General features: G+C 48.8%; 2 protein-coding genes and 2 long non-coding RNA genes across 4 annotated transcripts; 3 read left to right on the forward strand and 1 right to left on the reverse strand.

Annotated features, from left to right (window-relative positions):
• The first annotated feature begins 1,005 nt into the window (after positions 1 to 1,005).
• On the forward strand, positions 1,006 to 4,144 carry LOC128476315 (endonuclease domain-containing 1 protein-like). The gene is made up of 2 exons (XM_053457992.1): positions 1,006 to 1,327; positions 3,415 to 4,144. Exons 1-2 carry the CDS (start codon positions 1,025 to 1,027, stop codon positions 3,952 to 3,954), a joined length of 843 nt encoding a protein of 280 aa, XP_053313967.1. The 5' UTR covers positions 1,006 to 1,024; the 3' UTR covers positions 3,955 to 4,144.
• Positions 4,145 to 7,471: 3,327 nt separating this feature from the next.
• On the forward strand, positions 7,472 to 18,661 carry ARHGEF39 (Rho guanine nucleotide exchange factor 39). Its single transcript, XM_053454929.1, has 12 exons — positions 7,472 to 7,533; positions 8,333 to 8,510; positions 8,810 to 8,904; positions 9,084 to 9,204; positions 10,713 to 10,831; positions 11,054 to 11,124; positions 14,525 to 14,653; positions 16,207 to 16,436; positions 16,540 to 16,628; positions 18,092 to 18,191; positions 18,346 to 18,443; positions 18,583 to 18,661. The coding sequence occupies exons 1-12, from the start codon at positions 7,472 to 7,474 to the stop codon at positions 18,650 to 18,652; spliced, it is 1,362 nt and encodes a 453-aa protein (XP_053310904.1). The 3' UTR covers positions 18,653 to 18,661.
• A 116-nt stretch (positions 18,662 to 18,777) lies between these two features.
• Positions 18,778 to 19,244, forward strand: LOC128476331 (uncharacterized). The gene is made up of 2 exons (XR_008347350.1): positions 18,778 to 18,885; positions 18,935 to 19,244. It is a non-coding gene; the product is annotated as an uncharacterized LOC128476331 (long non-coding RNA).
• Positions 19,245 to 19,778: 534 nt separating this feature from the next.
• Positions 19,779 to 20,576, reverse strand: LOC128476342 (uncharacterized). Its single transcript, XR_008347361.1, has 2 exons — positions 20,134 to 20,576; positions 19,779 to 20,080 (listed from the first exon to the last, which is right to left on the reverse strand). It is a non-coding gene; the product is annotated as an uncharacterized LOC128476342 (long non-coding RNA).
• Between the last annotated feature and the right edge of the window lie 3,527 nt (positions 20,577 to 24,103).

Raw genomic sequence — 24,103 nt, forward strand, 5'->3', positions numbered from 1 at the left:
CTGAGGCTGCCTGGGACAACGGGACTGTCCCAGGCAATCCGGGACATGTGGTCATCCTAATGGAGTCCGCGGCGGGACACCTCGGAGGAAGACGCGGCTCTCCAATTAAACATCGCAGCGCGCCTGAAGTTTACCAAAAGAGCAGCTCGACTCTCCCCAGCGCTGCCGGGAACGCGCCCTGTGGACAGACGAAGAACTCGCAGCACGATATACGGGGTGAAAAATGCACTGCAGGCCAACATGAAAACATCATCCCAGCGGGGACGTGCGGCGGGGGGGCAGCGGGATTTGGGGCTGCTGTGCTGCCTCGGGGACGGAAAGCTTCCTATCATTGAGGGGACAATGAATTCCCCGATTACGGATGTATCATACAGGATAACGTCCGGCCGCCAGCTGCAGCTCACTAGGAGTTGGGTGATACAGCAGGACCCGAAACATGGATATAAATCTACTACAGAATGGCTTAAAAAAAGAAAATCCCCGTCAGAGCCAGGCCGTAACCCGTCAGAGCCCAGACCAGAACAACCTTTTTTGCAATCATCTCTTGCTGTAAAGGCAGCTTCTTAAACCCCTCTAGGAGAAAATCCCCAACAAGCAGGTCTAAAATCCGTCAGTGAGCCACGGCTGCAGGTTCCATGTAATCCACATGGAAAAGAAGCCACCCATCCCGGCGTTTTTGGCTTGTTTATGATTTTATGACAGCCAGATAAAATCCAGCTAAAGTAACTCCGGATTCCCGCCGGTCCACACACACGCCAAGACCCCGAGATAGGTCCATATCTGGATTCATATGTTGTTGCCCGCTATGCGTGTTTTCCATTGAGACAATGATAGGGTTAAAGCCAATGTTTTTCCCGTGGTCCACGCGCTGTGACCTCTGTGCTCCTTGATTTGAGTTTTCTGATCGGCGAATGGTGGGAATGCATTCTGTGTGATCACCTGGAAAGCTGCTTGGGTTTTCTCTCCATGACGTGGCCCGGGTATCTGTATATGAACAGCGCCGGAGGAAAGCTTGAGGCCAAAGATGAGGAACTTTGCGAGGCTCTTCCTTACTCTGACCATCCTCTCCTACGGGGGGTTTGGTGAGGTTCTGCAGGAGTTTTCGGATGTAGCAGCCTGCCAGAACTTCTTCTATCAGGGCCAGGAGCCGCTAGGTCTGTCCTCTGCTAACACAGCCAACATCTGCCAGCGCTTGCAGGGTGTATATTACTATGCCACCCTGTACCATCGCCTGGCTCGAGTGCCCATCTACTCTGCCTACATCCTGGAGAAGTCCACCACCTCCCGGCCAGACATATCTTCCAGCAACTGGTACCTGGAGCCCATGGTAAGAACTCAAATTAAACTTCAAATCCATCAGCTTGTATTTATTTTCAAAAAGTACCATTAGAGCCCAAATTTACATAAAAACTTTATGCTGATGTCCATACCCTTTAACTGCTCAGCATGACCTTGTATTCACTACCATGAAACTGTTCATGTGTTTTACTTCCCCGTCATAGGAAACTGATGAGCGTCCCTCCGCATCTCACAAAACAAATAGGAAAACTCTCCCCGACGTGGAGAGCCAACATTTTCCAGCTGTGATTCGGGGATAGGGCTGTGACATGAAACGTGCATGCGTGTGATTTATGGTGACCATATCAGCCGTATTTTCCAAGACTCGTGTAATTTTCATGTTATTGGCCAAAGCAAATATAGAGCTGACCCCTGCAGCATGTGGGATGTATAACCGAGTAATGTGTTTATACACAGCACATACAGTAGGGGGCAGCACTTAACATTGTACAGGAAGGAGAAATGAGTGACATTTAGGTGTCCTCCACACTGCGCAGCCTCTTTCATTGGGGCTTTGGGGCAGATCTTTACACGTTTACCACTTTATACATTTTTATGGGCATTGGTGACATTTTATGGTGTGAGTGCCAGAGTGTCAGGGTGTTTGTGTGTGTACTGGTGTGTGTTTGGGTGATGTGTGTGTTAGTGTATGTAGGTGTCTCATCTGCCCCTCCTGCCAATTTTCTATATTCTGTCTATCCTTTGCACTTCTTTTTCTCTTCACTCCTTTGCTCTGTATCTTTTCTTTCTTGCCTCCCCTTTTTTCCCTAAATTGTAAAACCAAATCTCTGACCATAAACCTTCATCGATAGTCCAAGAAATGGCTCGGTAAAAGCCTAGTTTCTATACACATTATTGTAACCCTTTAGGGCTGCAGATCCCTGTGATGCCTTCATACCCAACAAATATTCCCAGAAAGAGGAAAGCGGGGCACCAGGGTTAAGGGCCTAGGGAGCGACTGTTCCTCCTAAAGAGGGACACATAAAAGCCATGCTGAAGGTATTCATAACATATTGAAGGAGTTAAAATGTCAGGAGCTATTTGTGTCAATAACCCAGTCCATTAATGGCTATTTTGGAAATGTTCCGGCCCCTATATTGTGTAGGGACTGTTCATGAAACCTCATGGCTGTTTGGCGCCTGCACCTGCATGGTTTCCTGGTTGCAATGGGGATGCAGAATACTGCGGGAGTTCCCATCGACGCATCTTCTGCACCGTGCAGCCTTTAACTGAGTGCCAACCATGCAGGAATGCGCAGTTGGCCAAGTAGACCCAGTGGGCCACCAGCATCTCCCATCCATCATCGTAAGAATAAAATAAGCATCACTGCATGCTGGCAGCTGCTCGTTTGTTAGATCCGCCTGCCAGCGCGCATGAACAAATGTCTCATCCCTGCTAACATGCAGAGGCGCACAAAGGAGTCATTCTTGTGGAAATGTGTCTTTTTCTCGTGACATTCTTTAGTATACTTGTAGCATTTAAGCCCTTCTTTTGTGTGTCTACCCCACCATATTGTCTGTACTGTAACCTATATGGGCTTCAGTTGCCATCTGAATGTATGAACTTCCATTGGCTACCTGCTGTAGTAAAGCGCAGGGTTCGGGCTTTTAGGAAAAATATATTCTTTCCTAGTATATGATGCTCTGGGAGGTTTGGTCTGCCTTAAATTTAGCTTCTCTGAGTAGCTTTTCATCTCCTGAAAAATGAGTTTCCCTAGAAAAGGACGATCTATTAGGACTGTCTATAATTATGTCAGGTGTCAATCACTTGATGCGCTATTTTTGGGAAAGGTCTGACCATTCAGTGGCACCAGAAATCAGGTTTAGTAACGGTGCATTTAGCAGAGTCATAACAAGGGTTCTTAATGTCCAGGGCAAGGTCAGAGGTCATGCCAGTGCTGATGTCATGTCCCCTTGCAAAATTGGAGGGAGGCACATGGTGGTGCCCCTCACCCTGCAGTGCCCGCTGCCCCTTGGAGGTTCCAGCTGTGGCATTTACTGACATTGTATTGGGTAGAGGAGGTGGATCAGCACCTTTAACCTATATAATATTTGGCCATATTTCTGTCCCCTGCAGTTGGCCTCCATCCCTCAAGCCAACATGCTCCAGCCTTCGCACAGCACAATGCAGCCAGCCCTGGAGGCCGTGACAGAAAGTCAGGCGGTGAACGACGATTACAGGAACTCCGGCCTCACCAGAGGACATCTGAATCCCAGCCAGCACCACAGCAGCGAGTCCCAGATCTCCACCTTCACGTTCACCAACATGGCACCCCAGGAGTCCAACTTCAACAGTGGAACCTGGAATCAGTATGAAACCTTCCTGCGTGACCAGATCCTGCCCGCCTGCTCCCAAACACATGTCCTCAGCGGGGTTATCATCTCCGGCCTTACCCCAGGGCAGGGCAGGTGGCTGCGCGATCGAGTCAACGTGCCCACCTTCTTCTGGAGCGCGTTTTGTTGTGTTCGGGGAGATGGAACCCGGCGCGCAGAAGGTCGGCTGGGGCGCAATTCAAGTCCCTACGACGTGGTGAAAATGTCTGTTCCACAACTGGAGGCCGTCCTCAGCGGAGAGTACGGGGGGGAAGTCCTGCTGTTTCAGGGAGGCTGCCAGTGACGTCCGAGAACTGATCATTGAAACGTTGTATCCCATGTCTTCTATCACGACCCAAACCATGACCGCGCATTGCAGTTCTTATTATCTATTCTACGGCGCTTCTTACAAAGTATACAAAGTGGAAATATTTGAACGTTTTCCCAAACTGCAGCGTGGTGAAAATAATAAAAGTGCAACTTTGTTTCCAAAATCCAGAGGCCATGTCTGATCCGCGGGCCGGGGTTGTGTGTGATATGAAGGTATAGAGGGGCTGGGGCCATGTCTGATACCCGGGTATAGAGGGGCTGGGGCCATGTCTGATACGCGGGTATAGAGGGGCTGGGGCCATGTCTGATATGCGGGTATAGAGGAGCTGGGGCCATGTCTGATACCCGGGTATAGAGGGGCTGGGGCCATGTCTGATACGCGGGTATAGAGGGGCTGGGGCCATGTCTGATAGGCGGGTATAGAGGAGCTGGGGCCATGTCTGATACGCGGGTATAGAGGAGCTGGGGCCATGTCTGATACGCGGGTATAGAGGGGCTGGGGCCATGTCTGATTCGCGGGTATAGAGGGGCTGGGGCCATGTCTGATACGCGGGTATAGAGGGGCTGGGGCCATGTCTGATACGCGGGTATAGAGGGGCTGGGGCCATGTCTGATACGCAGGTATAGAGGGGCTGGGGCCATGTCTGATATGCGGGTATAGAGGAGCTGGGGCCATGTCTGATACACGGGTATAGAGGGGCTGGGGCCATGTCTGATACGCGGGTATAGAGGGGCTGGGGCCATGTCTGATACGCGGGTATAGAGGAGCTGGGGCCATGTCTGATACGCGGGTATAGAGGAGCTGGGGCCATGTCTGATACGCGGGTATAGAGGAGCTGGGGCCATGTCTGATACGCGGGTATAGAGGGGCTGGGGCCATGTCTGATTCGCGGGTTTAGAGGGGCTGGGGCCATGTCTGATACGCGGGTATAGAGGGGCTGGGGCCATGTCTGATACCCGGGTATAGAGGGGCTGGGGCCATGTCTGATACGCGGGTATAGAGGGGCTGGGGCCATGTCTGATACGCGGGTATAGAGGGGCTGGGGCCATGTCTGATTCGCGGGTATAGAGGGGCTGGGGCCATGTCTGATACGCGGGTATAGAGGGGCTGGGGCCATGTCTGATACGCGGATATAGAGGGGCTGGGGCCATGTCTGATACGCGGGTATAGAGGGGCTGGGGCCATGTCTGATACGCGGGTATAGAGGGGCTGGGGCCATGTCTGATACACGGGTATAGAGGGGCTGGGGCCATGTCTGATACGCGGGTATAGAGGGGCTGGGGCCATGTCTGATACGCGGGTATAGAGGGGCTGGGGCCATGTCTGATACGCGGGTATAGAGGGGCTGGGGCCATGTCTGATACGCGGGTATAGAGGGGCTGGGGCCATGTCTGATACCCGGGTATAGAGGGGCTGGGGCCATGTCTGATACGCGGGTATAGAGGGGCTGGGGCCATGTCTGATACCCGGGTATAGAGGGGCTGGGGCCATGTCTGATACGCGGGTATAGAGGGGCTGGGGCCATGTCTGATACCCGGGTATAGAGGGGCTGGGGCCATGTCTGATACGCGGGTATAGAGGGGCTGGGGCCATGTCTGATACGCGGGTATAGAGGGGCTGGGGCCATGTCTGATACCCGGGTATAGAGGGGCTGGGGCCATGTCTGATACGCGGGTATAGAGGGGCTGGGGCCATGTCTGATACCCGGGTATAGAGGGGCTGGGGCCATGTCTGATATGCGGGTATAGAGGGGCTGGGGCCATGTCTGATACGCGGGTATAGAGGGGCTGGGGCCATGTCTGATTCGCGGGTATAGAGGGGCTGGGGCCATGTCTGATACGCGGGTATAGAGGGGCTGGGGCCATGTCTGATACGCGGGTATAGAGGGGCTGGGGCCATGTCTGATACGCGGGTATTGTCAGGATTCCACCCTGCTAGCCCGGACCATGCATTATTATTTTGCGTTCTCTCCGGTTGCTACCACTAGTGGCCACCCTCTTCCTCTCTCTGCAGTGCTCAGGATCGGATTACCAGGTCAGCTGGGTCTGATCACCTGAGTAGTACCTGGCCTTTATTAACCTGCCCTGCCCTGTAGTCAGGGCCTTTGCATTGAAGTGCATGGACCGCTCTGCTTTGGCCCTGTACCGTGAGCTACCCGTGTCTTGTTCCTGAGCTACCTGCCTGTACCTGAGCTAACTGTCAGCCCTGCCAGTGGGCTTCCTGCCGTCACCCCACCCAGTGGGCCTCCGGACCAGTCAGCCCTGCAGTGAGCTTCCTGCCGTCAGCCCACCCAGTGGGCCTCTGTACCAGTCAGCCCCATCCAGTGGGCTTCCTGCCGTCAGCCCACCCAGTGGGCCTCCGGACCAGTCAGCCCTGCCAGTGGGCTTCCTGCCGTCAGCCCACCCAGTGGGCCTCCGGACCAGTCAGCCCTGCCAGTGGGCTTCCTGCCGTCAGCCCACCCAGTGGGCCTCCGGACCAGTCAGCCCTGCAGTGAGCTTCCTGCCGTCAGCCCACCCAGTGGTCCTCCGTACCAGTCAGCCCACCCAGTGGGCCTCCGTACCAGTCAGCCCTGCCAGTGGGCTTCCTGCCGTCAGCCCACCCAGTGGGCTTCCTGCCGTCAGCCCACCCAGTGGGCCTCCGTACCAGTCAGCCCTGCCAGTGGGCATCCTGCAAAGAGACTTTCTGCTTTTACTTGCTGTGATATCACCTATACCAATACAGTACCTTTCCTCATATTCTGTTGTGCTGTGTGTTATTGCGCCTGTCCGTACCTCACCACTTACCATCATGCATCGTGGGGTACAAACAGAACCCCTTGTATCCCCTGCTACTGGGCTCCTACCCGACCTGCTTACCAGGGTCCTGACAGGTATAGGGGGGCTGGGGCCATGTCTGATACGCGGGTATAGAGGGGCTGGGGCCATGTCTGATTCGCGGGTATAGAGGGGCTGGGGCCATGTCTGATACGCGGGTATAGAGGGGCTGGGGCCATGTCTGATACCCGGGTATAGAGGGGCTGGGGCCATGTCTGATACGCGGGTATAGAGGGGCTGGGGCCATGTCTGATACCCGGGTATAGAGGGGCTGGGGCCATGTCTGATACGCGGGTATAGAGGGGCTGGGGCCATGTCTGATGGAAGAACAGCGGCTGCTTGACAGAGGATAATGTGATTGGGGAGGGGATATGGAGTAGTCAGACGGGGGGGGGACTCATGGTTGAGGGTATTAGGAGGATAGACTGAGGATAATGTGATTGGGGAGGGGATATGGATTAGTCAGGCGAGGGACGTGTGTGTGTGTGTCCCTACCTCTGACTGTCTCTGTAGCTCTAGCCGTCTCTAAAGCTGTCTCTGGCTGCAGTTCTTCCTTCCAGGCACTAGGTGGCGCGTTATCTGTCACTTTTACACACAGTCACCTCCCCCTCTGGCGTCATACGCGGAAGTGGGTTTGAATTACGGCGCGGGAAGTGCGGGTGGCGGTGAGTCGGGAGATGTTCCGCTGGATTCCCGGAGCTCGTAGTTCATACGGACGCTCGCGCTCCGTGGGCTACCGGTGCCGGGTCTGAATGGTTGTTACCGGTTATTGATTTATGTAGCGCCGTCGTAATCCGTGGCGCTGTACACAGAGCCTTGGCCAGGCCCTGGTTTGGGGTGAATTTATTGAGGAATCGGCGATACGTACAATACATATATAATGTATACATACATACATACATACATACATACATACAAACAACACATATATAATGTATACATACATACATACATACATGTATAATGTATACATACATACATACATACAAACAACACATATATACTGTATACGTACATATAAACACATATATAATGTATGCATACATACATACATCTGGTCACTGATTTATCTATACATTATACAGGGGGCCGGTCACTGATTTATCTATACATTATACAGGGGCCGGTCACTGATTTAACTGTACATTATACAGGGGGCCGGTCACTGATTTATCTATACATTATACAGGGGCCGGTAACTGATTTAACTATACATTATACAGGGGCCGGCTCGTTGACTTCACCGTACATTATGCTCCCTTTGGTAAATACACCCCAATGTATAGATCTATAGGTTTTGCTGAAGAATTATTAAACCTACAGGTTTGATTTCTTAATAGTAACGTCAGGCATCAGAAATGCATAAACCCCCCGTAATTAACAGCATTAATTACCAAATCCTCCCGAAGACTCCACTCAAAGTATGTTTGGGGAAGTGATTTGGGGTAACTTCAGTGGGGTGACAGAAGAGGGCACACATCGTCCAAGCAGCCCGGGGGATCTTCCTGACTCCGCCCTTCCGTGTTTGCTCCGTTTAGTTGGAGAATGAATGGCGGCGGGGGAGCCGGTGGTCCGCGGAGAGCAGACGCGGCGCGCGAAGATGGCGGGACCGTACAGGAGCAGAGAGAGCGCTGGGAACGTAAAAGAGCGCGGACGATGCGAGAGTTACTGGAGACAGAGCAGCGTTACGTGGAGGAACTCGAGCTCATAACAAAAGTGAGACGGGGGGGTGGGACCCTGAAACATACATGTCGGCTGCAGAACCAACATATCAATGCAGAGACCTGAGGTTTAGAGGTCATGCAAGGACATGTCACTTTCTGTGAGTAGATAGGTATACGTATGTTTATGTATGTAATATACATATATAATCCGCACACGTGTCTGACTGTATCTGGAAATATAAACCATTTCGCCGCCTCGTTTCACAGCATGCGCAGGAGTGCTTTGCGCTTAAATCTAAACATTGAATCCATTTCCCAGGGGCCGCCCTAAATATGTTTTTCTAATCTCAGTTCTACGATGATGTCTTCCGCGCACGCTGCGGCCATCTGAAGATCGCTCAGAAAGGAATTTGTGGCACCATCCCCGACATGCTGAAAGTACACCGGTGAGAGGGAGGCGGGTGACTGCGGGTGTGCAGGCTGTGTGGTGGGTTTGGGTGACTGCGGGTGTGCAGGCTGTGTGGTGGGTTTGGGTGACTGCGGGTGTGCAGGCTGTGTGGTGGGCTTGGGTTACTGTTCCGGCTATGATTCATTGGAGTTATCCAAGCCGCTCTATGCCCCGCAGGACTTTCCTCTCCTCTCTGGCCCGTGGCTCATTTGGCTCCGGGTTTGAGAACCTCTCACAGTCTCTGGACCTTTACAAAAAGCACGCTGAGCGTATCCAGCCTACACGTCAACTCCTAGAGGTATCACCATTCGTTCATTAACGCGGCGAGCGGGTTAATGCACATTTTCCTTTAGAGCCACCTGCATTTACTTGATAGTTTGCAGCTAAATGCAGGGCCGATATCCATTATATAAATAAATGCGGGGCCGATATCCATTATATAAATATATGCGGAGCCGATATACATTATATAAATATATGCGGGGCCGATATACATTATATAAATATATGCGGGCCGATATACATTATATAAATATATGCAGGGCCGATATACATTATATAAATATATGCGGGGCCGATATACATTATATAAATATATGCGGGGCCGATACCCATTATATAAATATATGCGGGGCCGATATACATTATATATATATATGCGGGGCCGATATACATTATATATATATATGCGGGGCCGATATACATTATATAAATATATGCGGGGCCGATATACATTATATAAAAATACGCGGGGCCGATATACATTATATAAATATATGCGGGGCCGATATACATTATATAAATATATGCAGGGCCGATATACATTATATAAATATATGCGGGGCCGATATACATTATATAAATATATGCGGAGCCGATATACATTATATAAATATATGCGGGCCGATATACATTATATAAATATATGCAGGGCCGATATACATTATATAAATATATGCGGGGCCGATATACATTATATAAATATATGCGGGGCCGATATCCATTATATAAATATATGCGGGGCCGATATCCATTATATAAATATATGCGGGGCCGATATACATTATATATATATATGCGGGGCCGATATACATTATATATATATATGCGGGGCCGATATACATTATATAAATATATGCGGGGCCGATATACATTATATAAATATATGCGGGGCCGATATACATTATATAAATATATGCGGGGCCGATATACATTATATAAATATATGCGGGGCCGATATGCATTATATATATATATGCGGGGCCGATATGCATTATATAAATATATGCGGGGAGGATATAAAGAGCTCTTCAGCGATCTGTTCATTAACAGACGTACAAAAAACAAGAGGTCGTCCTCTGAGACGAAGAGCGGAGATTTCATAGACGACAAAGGGTTAGGGCAGGTCCATGTGATGGGGTTAGGGCAGGTCCATGTGATGGGGTTAGGGCAGGTCCATGTGATGGGGTTAGGGCAGGTCCATGTGATGGGGTTAGGGCAGGTCCATGTGATGGGGTTAGGGCAGGTCCATGTGATGGGGTTAGGGCAGGTCCATGTGATGGGGTTAGGGCAGGTTCATGTGATGGGGTTAGGGCAGGTTCATGTGATGGGGTTAGGGCAGGTCCATGTGATGGGGTTAGGGCAGGTCCATGTGATGGGGTTAGGGCAGGTCCATGTGATGGGGTTAGGGCAGGTCCATGTGATGGGGTTAGGGCAGGTCCATGTGATAGGGTTAGGGATGTGATAGGGTTAGGACAGCGCTGACTAGGACAGGTCTATATGATGTATCAAACTTATTTCATCTAGACTCAGAAGAAGAAGAATAAATTGTTTGCTCGCTTCAACAAACTTCAAGAATCTCGGCCAGAATTTGAGGGAAGGAGCCTGGAGCAGCTGCTGGAGCTTCCGCTGAAAAGGCTCCGTGGGTCAGTAAGAGGCGCTTACTCGGCTATATCACTGATCGGTGGATCGGGGAACCGTGCGCGCATGCAGGGATGCTGCTCCAAACAGAATTTGAAAAGACAGAGGGTCGGAGGCCTAGATTGAATAAAGTTTTACTTTACTGAGAGGGTAGTGGATAAATGGAACAGCCTCACAGCAAAAGGTTATGGTTAGGCCCGTGAATCTTGTAACTTAATCTTTTCCAGATATAAACATTACCTTCGAGACCTGGCAGAGAACAACCTTCCCAGAAACCCTGATACAAAAAGGCTGACGGGTGAGTGCGCCATGTGACCCCTGTGCACCCGTCTCTGGTTTCCTGATGGCTGCTGGTTACTTGGCATCCTTCACGTTTCCTTCTGCTTCCCTTCGGTGCCTCCTTTGGACCCCACTGCCTGCCATGCAGAAAGCATCATGTGCCATTCCTGTCTACTCTCATTGGTCAGCCCAGTACCCCCTGTAGTATCCCCTCCACACTCGAGCTTCTAGTCCCGGGAGGAGTTTGAAGGGCGCTCCACTGCGCACATTACTCCTCACAACTGCAAGCGTGCAGATACACACATCATACATGTAACATATCACACACACACATCCACTGACACTTCCGCTGTGCATACACACATATATCCACTGACACTTCCGCTGTGTATACACACACACATATCCACTGACACTTCCGCTGTGTATACACACACACACATATCCACTGACACTTCCGCTGTGTATACACACACATATCCACTGACACTTCCGCTGTGTATACACACACATATCCACTGACACTTCCGCTGTGTATACACACACATATCCACTGACACTTCCGATGTGTATACACACACATATCCACTGACACTTCCGCTGTGTATACACACACATATCCACTGACACTTCCACTGTGTATACACACACACTGATCCACTGACACTTCTGCTGTGTATACACACACATACTGACACTTCCGCTGTGTATACACGCACATATCCACTGACACTTCCGCTGTGTATACACACACATATCCACTGACACTTCCACTGTGTATACACACACACATACTAACACTTCCACTGTGTATACACACACATATCCACTGACACTTCCGCTGTGTATACACACACATATCCACTGACACTTCCGCTGTGTATACACACACATACTGACACTTCCGCTGTGTATACACACACGCGCATACTGACACTTCCGCTGTGTATACACACACATATCCACTGACACTTCCGCTGTGTATACACACACATATCCACTGACACTTCCGCTGTGTATACACACACATATCCACTGACACTTCCGCTGTGTATACACACACATATCCACTGACACTTCCACTGTGTATACACACACACATCCACTGACACTTCCGCTGTGTATACACACACATATCCACTGACACTTCCGCTGTGTATACACACACATATCCACTGACACTTCCGCTGTGTATACACACACATATCCACTGACACTTCCGCTGTGTATACACACACATATCCACTGACACTTCCGCTGTGTATACACACACATATCCACTGACACTTCCGCTGTGTATACACACACATACTGACACTTCCGCTGTGTATACACACGCATATCCACTGACACTTCCACTGTGTATACACACACACTGATCCACTGACACTTCCGCTGTGTATACACACACATATCCACTGACACTTCCGCTGTGTATACACACACATATCCACTGACACTTCCACTGTGTATACACACACACATACTAACACTTCCGCTGTGTATACACACACATATCCACTGACACTTCCGCTGTGTATACACACACACATCCACTGACACTTCCGCTGTGTATACACACACATATCCACTGACACTTCCGCTGTGTATACACACACATATCCACTGACACTTCCGCTGTGTATACACACACACATACTGACACTTCCGCTGTGTATACACACACATATCCACTGACACTTCCGCTGTGCATACACACACATACTGACACTTCCGCTGTGTATACACACACTGATCCACTGACACTTCCACTGTGTATACACACACATACTGACACTTCCGCTGTGTATACACACACTGATCCACTGACACTTCCGCTGTGTATACACACACACATCCACTGACACTTCCGCTGTGTATACACACACATATCCACTGACACTTCCGCTGTGTATACACACACATATCCACTGACACTTCCGCTGTGTATATACACACACATACTGACACTTCCGCTGTGTATACACACACATATCCACTGACACTTCCGCTGTGTATACACACACATATCCACTGACACTTCTGCTGTGTATACACACACATATCCACTGACACTTCCGCTGTGTATACACACACATTCTGACACTTCCGCTGTGTATACACACACATATCCACTGACACTTCTGCTGTGTATACACACACATACTGACACTTCCGCTGTGTATACACACACACATCCACTGACACTTCCGCTGTGTATACACACACATATCCACTGACACTTCCGCTGTGTATACACACACGCGCATACTGACACTTCCGCTGTGTATACACACACATATCCACTGACACTTCCGCTGTGTATACACACACATATCCACTGACACTTCCGCTGTGTATACACACACATATCCACTGACACTTCCGCTGTGTATACACACACATATCCACTGACACTTCCGCTGTGTATACACACACATATCCACTGACACTTCCGCTGTGTATACACACATAGCCACTGACACTTCCGCTGTGTATACACACTGATCCACTGACACTTCCGCTGTGTATACACACACATACTGACACTTCCGCTGTGTATACACACACATATCCACTGACGCTTCCGCTGTGTATACACACACATATCCACTGACACTTCCGCTGTGTATACACACACACACACACACATACTGACACTTCCGCTGTGTATACACACACATATCCACTGACACTTCCGCTGTGTATACACACACATACTGACACTTCCGCTGTGTATACACACACACATACTGACACTTCCGCTGTGTATACACACACACACATCCACTGACACTTCCGCTGTGTATGCACACACATATCCACTGACACGTCCGCTGTGTATACACACACACATACTGACACTTCCGCTGTGTATACACACACACACATCCACTGACACTTCCGCTGTGTATGCACACACATATCCACTGACACTTCCGCTGTGTATACACACACACATATCCACTGACACTTCCGCTGCGTATACACACACATATCCACTGACACTTCCGCTGTGTATACACACACACTGATCCACTGACACTTCTGCTGTGTATACACACACATACTGACACTTCCGCTGTGTATACACACACACATATCCACTGACACTTCCGCTGTGTATACACACACACATCCACTGACACTTCCGCTGTGTATACACACACATATCCACTGACACTTCCGCTGTGTATATACACACACATACTGACACTTCCGCTGTGTATACACACACAGATCCACTGACTTCCGCTGTGTATACACACACACTGATACTGCCGCTGTGTATACACACACACTGATACTGCCGCTGTGTATACATACACACTGATACTGCTGCTGTGTATACATACACACTGATACTGTTGCTGTGTATACACACACACACACTGACAGTGGTGTGACTCTTTTTGCAGGCTCGCTCTCGGCAGTGTGTGACGTTTGCCGGTATGTAGACGATATCGCCATGAATCAGGAGAACCTGCGGCAGCTGCAGAGGGTCCAGAAGCTGCTAAAGGGTCGGACGCTGCGTGTTCTGGGTGCTGGTGAGTTTTATTCTACATACATCATGTGTTCTTGTACCTCTATCCGCAGCAGGATACGGGGTATAAGCATAGCTCCTGTGTGTTAGCGCGAGTAACTGCTTTCACATGTACGGTATGTTGGTGCATGATGTGTAAATGGTAGGTTTGGTGCGTTGTGTGTTAGTGTTAGCAATGATGTTATCGTGTTCTGTGTAATTGGTGGGTATCTTAGCATGTGCTGTGTAATTGGTGAGTATCTTAGCATGTGCTGTGTAATTGGTGAGTATCTTAGCATGTGCTGTGTATAATTGATGGATCTGTTTGTATGGTATCTTAGCATGTGCTGTGTATAATTGATGGGTCTCTGTGTACAGTATCTTAGCGTGTGATGTGTGTATAATTGATGGGTCTGTTTGTATGGTATCTTAGAATGTGCTGTGTATAATTGATGGGTCTGTTTGTATGGTATCTTAGCATGTGCTGTGTATAATTGGTGGGTCTCTGTGTACAGTATCTTAGCGTGTTCTGTGTGTATAATTGGTGGGTCTGTTTGTATGGTATCTTAGCGTGTGCTGTGTGTATAATTGGTGGGTCTGTTTGTATGGTATCTTAGCGTGTGCTGTGTGTATAATTGATGGGTCTGTTTGTATGGTATCTTAGTGTGTGCTGTGTGTATAATTGGTGGGTCTGTTTGTATGGTATCTTAGCGTGTGCTGTGTGTATAATTGGTGGGTCTGTTTGTATGGTATCTTAGCGTGTGCTGTGTGTATAATTGATGGGTCTGTTTGTATGGTATCTTAGCGTGTGCTGTGTGTATAATTGGTGGGTCTGTTTGTATGGTATCTTAGCGTGTGCTGTGTGTATAATTGGTGGGTCTGTTTGTATGGTATCTTAGCGTGTGCTGTGTGTATAATTGATGGGTCTGTTTGTATGGTATCTTAGCGTGTGCTGTGTGTATAATTGGTGGGTCTGTTTGTATGGTATCTTAGCATGTGCTGTGTGTATAATTGGTGGGTCTGTTTGTATGGTATCTTAGCGTGTGCTGTGTGTATAATTGGTGGGTCTGTTTGTATGGTATCTTAGCGTGTGCTGTGTGTATAATTGATGGGTCTGTTTGTATGGTATCTTAGCGTGTGCTGTGTGTATAATTGGTGGGTCTGTTTGTATGGTATCTTAGCGTGTGCTGTGTGTATAATTGGTGGAGTCCAGGTTTGTTGCCCCCTGAGGACGTGTCACATGAACCGCTATGGCATGAGAGTAACATGTAACAGACTAATCCGTAGTTCCGTACCATATGTTATGTGCGTATTATAGGTGAGAAGCCCCTCTTGCGAATGTATGGTGGGATTCTGCGGAATCCCCCAAAACATCCCCGAAACAACAACCCCCCCCACACACACACACACCCACAGGGGACTTTAATATGCATTCTGCTGTAGTGGGGCTGTCGGGAGCGTTCTGCAATGGTTAACCCTTTATGGCCCATAATGTACAGACACACACGCTCCACTTAACCCCTTGTGGCAATGTACGGGGCCTGTAGTCCTTGCTATTTAACGGGTTTTGCTTTGCAGGGCGCTGGTACATAAGGGAAGGATGGCTGTCTCTCGTCCCGCAGAGCGGCGATGAGGTCAAACCCCGGATGTTGTTCCTTTTCTCCGACGTTCTTGCCGTCACGTCTCCCTGTCACCCTATGCACCCAACCAACGCTCACAAGTTCTCCTGCCGTGCCGTTTACCCCCTCATGGAGTGTCGAGTGGAGAGAGTCCTAGGGCACACGCAGAGCCAGGGGGGTCTTATCAGTGTGAGTTCAAACATTTTCTGCTTCCGGTTTGGAAGATGTGTGGCTGTCCTGTGTGGCCCCCTCATGTCTTGCTGGCTTCTAATACTGTCTGTCTGTCCTTCAGCTCTCGTTTGAGAAAGAGAAGATCCTTTTAATGTCCACGGATCAGCAAGATATCAACGACTGGTACGAGTGCCTGGTGACGGCTGTGAGGTGGGTCTCGTGCGCGGGTTTTCTGTCTCTCGGGTCTCTAGTGCCCTCGTCATGTTTCTGAGAATAGGGGGAGCTATTTGTTTCGCGTTTCTGGAGCTTCCATCTTTATTGCGGTTGTGTATCATTTATTACCCACGCTGTCCTCGGTTGGCTTGTTTTTCCAATCTTTGTCAGTGACGCGCCGTAGCCATGTATGTGTTATATGTTTACTAGGGATGCGCGGATATATCGGTGACGAAAAGGGCATTATAGGCAAAATGCTAAAATAAAATAAAAAAAAGGCCGGAAATAATCTCCGCAGGGGCCAGGCTGTTTACCTGTGCAGTGTCTCTGGTACAGGCCAAGAGAAGCAGGACCCCAGCGGAGTCACGTGAATGCACATCACATGACTCTGCCTCGTTCCTTCTTCCACTGGGGGCGGGGCAAAAGAAGTTGCTCGCACAGCAACTCAGAGGGAAGCAGCAGGGGGAAAGCATGGCATAGGGAGAATGTCATCACACTCCTATCATGCCCAGATTCTAGCAGGTACTGCACCCCCCCACACACACACTTTAAGTGGGGGTGCAGCCTATATTCAGGGTTTAGCACAGGGATGCGCAGTAAGGGTGTTCTTTTTGCTTTTTCATTTATCCCTGCTGCGGGTAAGCAGCAGGGTTAGGATCCAGATCCCCCACAGCACTCCTAAATGTCCGGCATCTGCGCAATGTGCTTAGACAACCTCCGCTGCCGGCACTTCCGCCGGGGCTTCTATGGTGGAGCTCCGGCGTGACATAGAATCCCCAGCAGAATTGCTGGCAGCGGAGGTTGTCTACGCATATTTCACAGACGTTCAATGGCCAGCCCCGCTGGACACCCGGGAGTCTGGGGATGCATTGGTAAGTCGGGGGGGGGGCACTTCTAGGAAGCAGAGTGGCACTTCTAGAGGACATAGAGCATATCTGGGGGATCAGAGTGGCATATCAAGGGGCAGAGGGGCATATCTATATGTAAGGTGCATTATGAAATAAGGGGGGACTTAAAATGGCTATTGGTTTTCTGCTTGTATATAACACGCTGACAAACTGCATAATAGATACCAAAAATGTTACAACAGCAACAACTTAACAGATATAGGAAAGGCTGAACTTGATGGACGCATGTCTTTTTTCAGCCTATATAACTATGTAACTCACTATGTAACAATACATGTATGCCTGTTTATTAGATAATACTGTTTTACCATTCCACTAATGTGTATTTTTTCTTTAAAATAGCACCAAACTTTAAGGGTGCGGCCTATATTCGAGCCAATACGGTATATATATTAATATTGTTGAATTTTTTTGTCCTATTTTGGTGGGTTTTTTTAAAGGTGGTGTGGGGGGGGGGTCATTTTCGGTTTCGGCCAAGCGAATGCTAAATTTTCGGTTTTGGTCCAGAATTTTCATTTCGGTGCATCCCTAAGTTTACTCTGTTTTATGCAGGAAAATCCATTCAAATTCTGAAGACTGTCAGAACAGACAACATGAAGCGGCTCCAGAACACCACAGGCTGACCAAGCATAGAACGCTGAAGAGGACCTGGGTAAGAAAGGGTTATCCGGTAAGGAAGGCTGAGTAAATGCTGGGGGGGGCCCATAGCTGGTAACGAAGGGAGGAGAGGGTTACACATGCAGCATAAAATGTGGTGGGTGATGAGTAAATTGCTCTCCATGTGACCTGCGTTACTCTCCCTGCAGGTGGAAGAACTAGGAGAAGGTTCGGCCGCGTCGGGCTCTTCTATCTCTGCCGGCCAGGAGGGAACCTCATCTAAGAGGATGAAAGCGCCTGACCAGGGGTACGTGGCTGGGTTAGGGTGGGTTAGGGTCCCTCCTGCTGACCTTGAAAGCTCCTCAGGAAACGTATGTATCTGGACGCTCTGTCACGTGACACGTGTTTGATGAAGGCTTTATCTCTGTAACGCGTGTCTGTTCCAGGTCTGCCGTACCATGTTCCCAAACCGAGGCTCCGCAGGACGGTGGTGGTTGGCGCTGTGCGATACTCTGATTTATTTCACATGCCTCGGCTCATTCCTGCGTAAACTCCCAGGAAGAGACTCGTCACGTGACTGCCGGATTGTACCATCTGCTCCTGTCACTGAATTGGCCCCAGGGCGACCTTCTGTGCAACTTACTGCTACGGCTTTTACTTTACTGTGTAGTTTAAATCTAACAACGGCTGCAATCGACTATAACGTGTAGCTTATGCTTTGGGGGGTTAAGGGCAGTACCCATCTTACCGTGGGGGGAGGAGGTGAAGGGAGATACCCACCGTACCAGGGGGGAGGAGGTGAAGGGAGGTACCCACTGTACTATGGGGGAGGGGCTAAGGGCAGTACCCACCATACCAGGGGGGAACCGTATCATGTAATTATGTGTCACAAATAACCTCCTAAGTAACGTGACCAAACGGCCAGTGCTGGAAGCTGGTCAGCTTTATTTTTAGTGGGAATTATGAAAATCTGTCCTGGATTTTATTTTGGTTTAAGTTTCAGGTAATTTGTCCGATGTGATTTACATTTCCTGGTGAATTATTTTATTCCTTTAAAAAAAAAATGATGGCTGAAAAGATGCTGATCAATAAATTGTTTTTCATGCTACTGATGTCTCAATTTTATTAAGAAACAGTACAAAAAGTGGGGAGAAAAAGCAACATTTACAGGGGGTTAGAGACGTCAGCTTAACCCCTTAATGACAAAGCCCGTACATGTACGGGCTCAAAATGCATTGTTTTCAATGGGTTTAGGGACCGCCCATTGTCCTTAAGGGGTTAAAGAGAGATGAGGCGTGCTGTAGAGCGAGGGCAATAAAGCTCTGCAATCCACCACAGTGACGAAGCTTATACTTTGCTTCGGATAGGTGAATGGCTCCTGAATCGAAGACTAATAACAAGAGATAAAACAGGAAACAATCAGCACCAGCCTCCAAGAGCCTTTCAATAGGGTGGTGGTGAATTACGGCCAGAAAACCACACCAACTTACACGATCCTGCCATCAGAACCAATAATACTGGTCAGACGGGCAGAACGAAGGGGGGACTGGGATCTGGAGAGATCTCGCTGTCTCGTAGTGTAGAGGTTATTATCTTTTATTTATATAGCGCCAACAATTTACGCAGCGCTTAATACAATCCATATTGTGACGATACGGATACCTGGAGCAGCCTCTCCCCCAGGATGTATCGTCCAGAAAGGAGCGTTGCTGAGACCGGGGTCAAGTCGGTGACTGTATCTCCCCCAGGATGCTGGTCTCAGTAGGGGAAACTTTTGGAGCGAGGCTGAAGGGTCAGTAGACGGTAGCAGGTTTGACCTGAGCTGGGGTAGGCATCGAGTCCTTTAGCCACTGGATAGGAGGGCATGTATTGATCCCTCTGCCTCCAAGTACAGCCCTTACAGAGGCTGCCAAGTGTTACGCTCAATGCTGACAGATCCGAAGACTCTGCCGCAAACCTCCCAAGAAATGGACACACACCAAACTCTTGGGGAAGACTTCTCTGTTTATTGCAAGGCATACAAGGTTATATAGGAAAACAAGGGGTGGGTAAAACACTAGAAACAAAGTACTTTGTATATAAAAGGAAAGTTAACATAAGGAGATTAACTCAGGCATTTCATTAATACAATACAATAGTTCACACCACAACAAAGGATCAATACCATCACCTCAAGATAATGGTATTGCAGACAGGAAGCAGCACCAATAAACATAACGGGATTATACAGGGCAGGAACTTTTAAACACATGAAATACATCCTGGGATACAATAGTTCACACCACAACAAAGGGTTAATAACATCAGCTCCAGATAATGGCAGTACAGACAGGAAGCAGCACCAATAAACATAAAGGGATTATACAAAGAAGGAACATCAGTTTGAAAATACAAAATACACATTAATCCTTGTATGCCCACAAGTCTCAGACGGCTACCATCACACATATATTCAAGGGGTCTGACAAGACAAGAATTGACAGACTAAGACAAACCGATACATTAGGTGGAGAGAGCCCGGCTTGCAATCTTGAGGGAATGGGGTGACAAACATAAGACACAGAAAAAGGGTGAGAGGTAGTGTGGGGGTATCCGTGACGGGTGAGAGGTAGTGTGGGGGGTATAAGGCACAGAGAAAGGGTGAGAGGTAGTGTGGGGGTGTCAGTGACGGGTGAGAGGTAGTGTGGTGGTTGAATCAATGACAAGGAGGTTCTAGCAGCTAAGATGGTGAGGCTTCTCTGAAGAAGTGGGTTTTGAGATGTTTCTTGAATGTTGGGAGGGAGGGTGAATGCTTAAGATGTGGTGGGAGTAGATTCCAGAGATATAGGGGGCAATGAGTGAGGGGAAAAAGAAAGAGGTGATAAGTGAGGAGGAGAGCCTTAGCCTATGTGAAGAACGTAGGGATCGAGCAGGAGAGTGTTTGCTAATGAGGGCAGAATTGTATGGAGGGGCACTATTATTGCGGGCAGTGTTATGGGATGGTCTTATATGTCAGTACCGGGATTTTAAATTTAATTCTAAAGGTAATTGGGAGCCAGTGGAGGGTTTGCACAGAGTGAGGAAGCAGAAGAGGAGCGACGTGCAAGGAAGATGAGCCTAGCAGCGGCATTTAGGATAGACTGTAGAGGAGAGAGTCGAGACAGTGGAATGCCAACCAGAAGAGGGTTGCAGTAGTCAAGACGGGAAATGATAAGTGAATGAACCAGAGTTTTTGTGGATTCTTGGATGAGGAATGGACGGATACAAGAAATGTGTTTTAGATGTAAGCGGCAGGATCTGGCGATAATTCAGGGAGTGGAGTGGAGATGGAGGGAAGATAATGAGTTCAGTTTTAGAAAGTAGATTTGAGGATCATCTGCATAGAGATGATACTGGAGGCCAAATGAGTTGATTAGTTTGCCAAGAGATTAAGTATACAGAGAGAACAGCAGAGGGCCGATGACTGAACCTTGGGGGACACCAACCGAAAGTGGAAGGGGCGATGATGTCTCGCCAGAGAAGCTGACAGAGAAGGAACGGTTAGACAGCTATGAGGAGATCCAGGAGAGAGCTGCATCTCAAATGCCTATAGAATAAAGTGAGTCTAGAAGAAGGTTTGCGATCAACAGAATCAAAAGCAGCAGAGAGATCCAGTAGTATTAGAATGGAGAAGAGACCATTTGCTTTGGCAGAGAGCGAGGCATTGGAGACCGTCGTTAGAGCCATTTCAGTAGAGTGAAGGGGTTTGAGGGTCAAGGAGGGAATTAGAGGAGAAGAAGTTAGTGAGGCGATTGTACAGAATCCGTTCAAACAACATGGAGGTAAAAGGAAGCAGAGACGGGCGGTAGTCAGTCAGACGGGATCTGAGGAAGGATTTTTTAGAATGGGTGTGATTAGCGCATGCTTGAAGGCCGTTGGTACAGTTCCAGATGATAGAGAAAGATTAATTAAGTGGGTAAGTGATGGACCAAGCGATGGACATAGAGACTTTGTGAGGTGTGATGGGATGGGTTCAAGGGGACAGGTTGTTGGGTGAGAGGAAGAAAGAAGAGTGGCGATCTCTTCTTCGGTTGTAGAGGAAAAGGCAGTTAGTATGGGAGGAGTGGAGAGAGTGGTGGTGTAGGAGGGAGTTGTAAAGAAGAGAGGTCTTGCCTAATAGTCTCGATCTTCTGTTTGAAGTGGGTAGCAAGTGTGACAGAACCCTCCATCACTGGGGTCCCTGGAGAGGCCTGAGAGCCAGCCTCCTCCCTATCGACTATGGGCCCGGGCCTTGTAGTGACTTCTGTGTGTGGATACAGGGGTTCAGTTTCTGCTGATGTTCCCCATGTTTTAGCACTCAGAGTCTCAGAACTGTAACGTCTGCTGGACATCCTGTGGTAGGAAGAAGGCCGATTGTCTTAGCATTGTTAATTGTATAGGTGTGAAGTGTTTCCCCTGTTATTGTGTGAGTTAGCCCTTGTCTTAAGACCCCCTGTAGGTATGACTAGGTGTCCCTGCTGCACACCTAATTATCAATTACATAACAGGTAGCTGTTAATCCTGTTAATTATATGTCTATCGTCATTCCAGGTCTACGTCCCCAATTAATGTCATTATTTATGTCTCATGTCATTCTGTCCTTCCCCCGGATATATTGTGTTGCAGGATTTGATCTAATTACTTCTTTCCTGCCATGGTAATTAGATCATGTGATATTTGTCTTGCCCCTTTTCTACTTGTGTATATATAGTTCTGTATTTGGCTTTAATAAATGAGTCCTGCTTTCACTTCAACATGAGTGTTGCCTGATGTTTGGGGTGGGCTGTAGCCACGCTGTGTAGCTAAGCTTCGGATAGCCACAGTGCCAACGCGGCTTCGGTGCAGCGAGGTCCCTCCTTCTATCTACAACGCTGGTTCTGCCTGGTGCTGAAGGGGTTACTTGTTGGTGTCCCGGCAGGAGGAAGCAACATTTGGCGGGAGTACCCAGTCGGGGTACAGGTCGGTCCCGTCACAGCAAGATCTTGGGCAGTGATAGAGGTTTGTGGTGTGGGTGTGGAGGGACAGAGAAGGGAGTTGAAGGTAGAAAAAGGCGTTGCGGGTTGTAAGAAAGGGAGGATATGAGAGTGGAGAAGTGGAGCTGTTTGGTGAGAGAGAGGGCCGAGCTGTAGCTGTGAAGCATGAATTTATAGCGAGTAAAGTCTTGGCTGGATTCGGATTTTCTGAAGTATCGCTCGGCTGTGCGGCAGCACTTCTGAAGAAGCCGTGTGATTTTGGTATGCCATGGTTGAGGTTTCAATTGTCGGGGGTAACATATAGTAATTGGAGCTATGCTGTCAAGAGATGAGGCAAGCGTATTGTTATAAAAAGAGGCAGCTGCGTCTGGGCAGGAAAGGGTTAAAATGGAAGGTAAGAGAGTGTTACAGGGTCACCGTACCCAAGGCTGGGTCCCCCTGTTTGAGGGCTGAGGAATCACCAGTCCCTCATACGGAGCTCCTGCTATCCACGGATCAGCCAGACCACCATTCGTAGCTAAACAAGAACAACTTTATTTACAAACACACAGAACTTTATATATAATCTCAATTCAATGAGCACCGAACCCAACCCCATCAGCCTCATCCCATCACAAATCCCATCAGTATACAGGGGATGTATCAGGTGAGGGGATTAAGGAATACAATGGGTTCCCCCACCTGTCTCTGGGCCGGTTACACAATAAAACACAATATAAAACATTACCGGGTCACGGGTATCACAAAATGGACACAAAAGCGCTCCATGACCCTGATAAACTTCACACGAACATATGAGCCGGCTAGCCTGGCCCTGTCACAGAGAGGTTCTAGTGAGGCTGACAGTTGGGTAATGGTTTTATCCGGTAATGGCCTACAAATATGAGGTGAGGGAGAGATGGAGAAATCTGAAAGGGAGCATGATCTGGAGAAAACCACATCAAGTGAGTGTCCCTCAGTGTGAGTAGGGGAATTAGTCCATTGAGAGAGACCAGAG

The sequence above is a fragment of the Spea bombifrons genome, chromosome 1 (genome assembly GCF_027358695.1).
Source record: "Spea bombifrons isolate aSpeBom1 chromosome 1, aSpeBom1.2.pri, whole genome shotgun sequence".
NCBI classification, from domain to species: domain Eukaryota; kingdom Metazoa; phylum Chordata; class Amphibia; order Anura; family Pelobatidae; genus Spea; species Spea bombifrons.